Below are 3,305 nucleotides of genomic sequence, written 5' to 3'. Positions count from 1 at the left end.
TGTTGACGCCATGAGTGGTTGTGGCTTCTGGTCACTTGGTCTTGGTCTTGGATTGGAGTGGGAAGTGTTGCGCAGAGACTAGGAGTAGATGGATTGGACTGGTGTGGCGCCTTTATATGAGAGTCCAAACTACGTTGCATTCACATGCTCCATTCTGCTTCTCCAATTACTTACTCCTACCTCTGCATGCTACTTGAATGCGGAGGCATCATTAACCGTTCAATGTTTCGGGAACCGCTACCATCTGCGTCGTTGGCATTCAAGCTGTATCAACGTAAATGCGTGTCAGGAGACGTTCCCGTCGACGACAAGGTGCCTATGGTGACTTTGTAAATTTCAAGATGATATGCCGGCTCAGTCTTTCGGAGGTGCTCATAGGGGTAGGGTGTGCGTGCGTGCGTTCATAGGGGTGAGTGTATGCGCGTGTATATGAGCGCTTGTGTCTGTATTGTGCTAAAAACGTAAATGCGTGTCAAAAAGAGACTAGTCAGTACTAGTATAGTCAATATTGTGCACCACGACCAAGGCGTAGAGGAAAATGAGAGAACTACGTATTTATTTACAGTGTAGATTCACTCATTTTGCTCCATATGTACTCATTTAGGGTGTAGTCTAGTCAGTTGTTGAAATCTCTAGAAAGGAAATACTGTACTCCTTTCCGGTTTACAGGGCTATACTAGCAAGTACTACAATAGTGGGCTCACATAGCAATTTTGTCTCATGCAAGAGCCTGGCTATATGCGTGCTCCAAGGCTCCGCACCACGCCCCACCCCTACACAAAGACTGCCACGCGAGCGTTCGCAACTGCCACGTTCGGGTTGCGCTTGGCTCTTCTCCTCTTCGAGAAGACGAACAATGATGTTACTACTACTTCTACAGTATCGAATCCACTTATGCATGTTCGTCCACCGTGTGCGGGAGGGATATCTTGTTGTAGTATAAGCAAAAGCATGTCCTTGTCTGTGAGCCACCACGCACATAGGCGAGGGAGAAGGCGTGTAGTAGTAAAATCAACCTTCCCCTCGTTGTATGAGTTGACGCGACACATCATAGCACTGGCCCCACATGCTTGCCTCTAAACTTGGCTAAAAGACATGCAGTGTACAATATATTTGCTGCAACCTCTAACATTTACCCCACCACAAATTAAAATATATATTCCTGTCTTGACCAGATGAGCATGCAAACTACAATCACCAGGATCACATGTATGGCCAGAAGATTATTTTGATCAAAAAAATGCTTTGAGACGGCCTCATAGCATGGAGCTGACCCCAACGATTTTAAGCTTAGAGGCATTGTACACGCTATCCTAGACTACTCTACACCTGAAACTGCCACATGAGCGTCTAGGCTATGTTTGGCTCTTCGCCTCTTTGGGAAGTCGAACAATGATGGAGTACTACTACAGTGGAGTACTACGATATGCTTCTGGCCATCTGACACCGAATGAACTACTGCATGTCCACCGCGTGCGGGAGGGAGAGCGTGTAGCGAAAGCTTCTCCTAGTCCTGCCAGCCACCACGCTCATGGGCGAGGGAGGGACACAGCTTCATTGACTAACTGCTCCTGCCTTTGCGTGTATGACAGGTGGGCCCAACAAGTGGGTGGCCCACCTGTCATACAGCCAAAGGCAGGTGCAGTTAAGGCACCGGAGCTCATTCCGCGAGGGAGAGGGCATTGTAATCAAACTTCTTGTTGTTGTACGAGTTGATGCGACACATCAAAGCACTGCACTCGATATATTCCAATAATTTGCGTTTACCGATGCATTAATTACAACGCATGCATGCATGCCGTGACTTTCCTTTTGATACTTGCATGTGTTGATTTAATGCACCTTGAAGTAGTATGAATATGTGACGGTAAAGCTTTGTAATGCACCGGCGCTAAAGCGAGATATGGTTGTGCACGAGGAGCGCGAGATCATGCCAACGAAACAGGACCCGGCGATGGAGCTCTCTATGGTCTCGATGGACCTCACCTTGCTCCACTGCCCCTTGTGCCTCCGCCCCTTGAAGCCTCCAATTTATGAGGTTCGAATACACCTCGTACATTTGGCTGATCGACCAAGGTGCGGGTTTCTTGATTGATGTGTTGTTCGATTGATTTGTGCAGTGCAAGGGACGACACCTGGCTTGCGCGGACTGCCGCATCGAGCGCCCCGGGAACCAGCGGCGGTGCCAGAAGTGCGAGTGCGGCGGTGGCTTCGACGTGCGGAACATGACGGTGGACGACGTCCTCTCCTCGGTGAGGGTGGAATGCCCGCACGAAGGTTATGGGCTCCATGTCACTTACCACAAGCTCGCCAATCACTAGAGCGTGTGTTCGCTCGCGCCCTGCAAATGCCCCATGCCCATCTGCGGCTACGAAGGCCCGCCCCCAGCGCTCTCCCACCACATCAGCACCGTGCATCCCATGCCCGTGCACAGGATCCAGTACAGCAAGGTGCTCCAGCTGCAAGTGCCACTGTCGAAGCCACGGCTCTTGCTGTTCGCGGAGGAGGATAGCCGCACATTTTTCTTGGTCAGCGGCGTGCTCGACATCGGTGCGCCTATCGCCGTGTCGGTCGTCTGCATCAGAGCGGGCGCGTACCCACTGCCGCACTACGTGGCCAAGCTGTGGGCGAACGGCCCGCCGGGGGAGCCCAAAGGCAGAACCGACGCCGTCAAGGTGGAAATGGAGGTGACAAGCAACAAGGATCCCGGCGACGTCGCCGTGCAGGAGCTGACCTTCACAGTTCCGCCCAAGCTGCTGGCCGGGGCTGGGTTGTCGAGGACGGTGTCCCTCCACATTCAGATTGACAAGCTCACATCCTAAATGATTCTACAGTGCCTTCTGTTTATCTTAGTAATATGCTAATATAGGGGTTAGCTCGGTCTACTTTAGCTTAAGAGATGGTGGGTTTTTGTGGCGATGCAGCAATTACTTCGACATTAGATCAGTAGTTAAAGTAATTTCCAATAGTCGAACGGATATTTTGTGTATGTTTGATATAAAGATCCTTTGGGTAAGTACTATAATAGCTTATATGCTTGTCTGTTCAGGAAGTGTTGCATACTTGTGCGAGTTCACGTGACATATCAAAGTAGTACTACTACTAGTAGTACTCCCTCCGATCCTAATTTCTTTGCGCATAAGTCGAGGCGCACATACCAAGGAGGGTCTGGTTGCGTCTATACTTGGACAGCTCACCCGACTGCGCACCAGGCAGACGAAGCTCATGTCGTGTTGGTGTCGTGTGCGGCCCGCACATTAACTAAAACCTCGTCCCTCCAGCTTAGACTCTACGTTTTAAACTTC

General features: G+C 50.4%; 2 protein-coding genes across 2 annotated transcripts; both read left to right on the top strand.

Annotated features, from left to right (window-relative positions):
- Positions 1-1,903: 1,903 nt before the first annotated feature.
- On the top strand, positions 1,904-2,321 carry LOC147970926 (uncharacterized). The gene is made up of 2 exons (XM_087523727.1): positions 1,904-2,038; positions 2,121-2,321. Exons 1-2 carry the CDS (start codon positions 1,904-1,906, stop codon positions 2,319-2,321), a joined length of 336 nt encoding a protein of 111 aa, XP_087379853.1.
- A 99-nt stretch (positions 2,322-2,420) lies between these two features.
- On the top strand, positions 2,421-2,822 carry LOC147970925 (uncharacterized). The gene has a single exon (XM_087522716.1). The coding sequence runs from the start codon at positions 2,421-2,423 to the stop codon at positions 2,820-2,822; it is 402 nt and encodes a 133-aa protein (XP_087378842.1).
- Positions 2,823-3,305: the final 483 nt, after the last annotated feature.

The sequence above is a fragment of the Triticum urartu genome, chromosome 5A, assembly GCF_056163025.1.
Source record: "Triticum urartu cultivar PI428250 chromosome 5A, HENAU_Tu73, whole genome shotgun sequence".
NCBI lineage: Eukaryota > Viridiplantae > Streptophyta > Magnoliopsida > Poales > Poaceae > Triticum > Triticum urartu.
This window is presented reverse-complemented; position numbering and strand designations above follow the sequence as displayed.

Bases quoted from the DNA above. Each gene is read 5' to 3' on its own strand.
- LOC147970926 (XM_087523727.1), top strand. From the start codon at position 1,904: ATGGTTGTGCACGAGGAGCGCGAGATCATGCCAACGAAACAGGACCCG. The intron at 2,039-2,120 runs GTTCGAATACAC...TGATTTGTGCAG, and splicing joins TGAAGCCTCCAATTTATGAG to TGCAAGGGACGACACCTGGC.
- LOC147970925 (XM_087522716.1), top strand. From the start codon at position 2,421: ATGCCCGTGCACAGGATCCAGTACAGCAAGGTGCTCCAGCTGCAAGTG.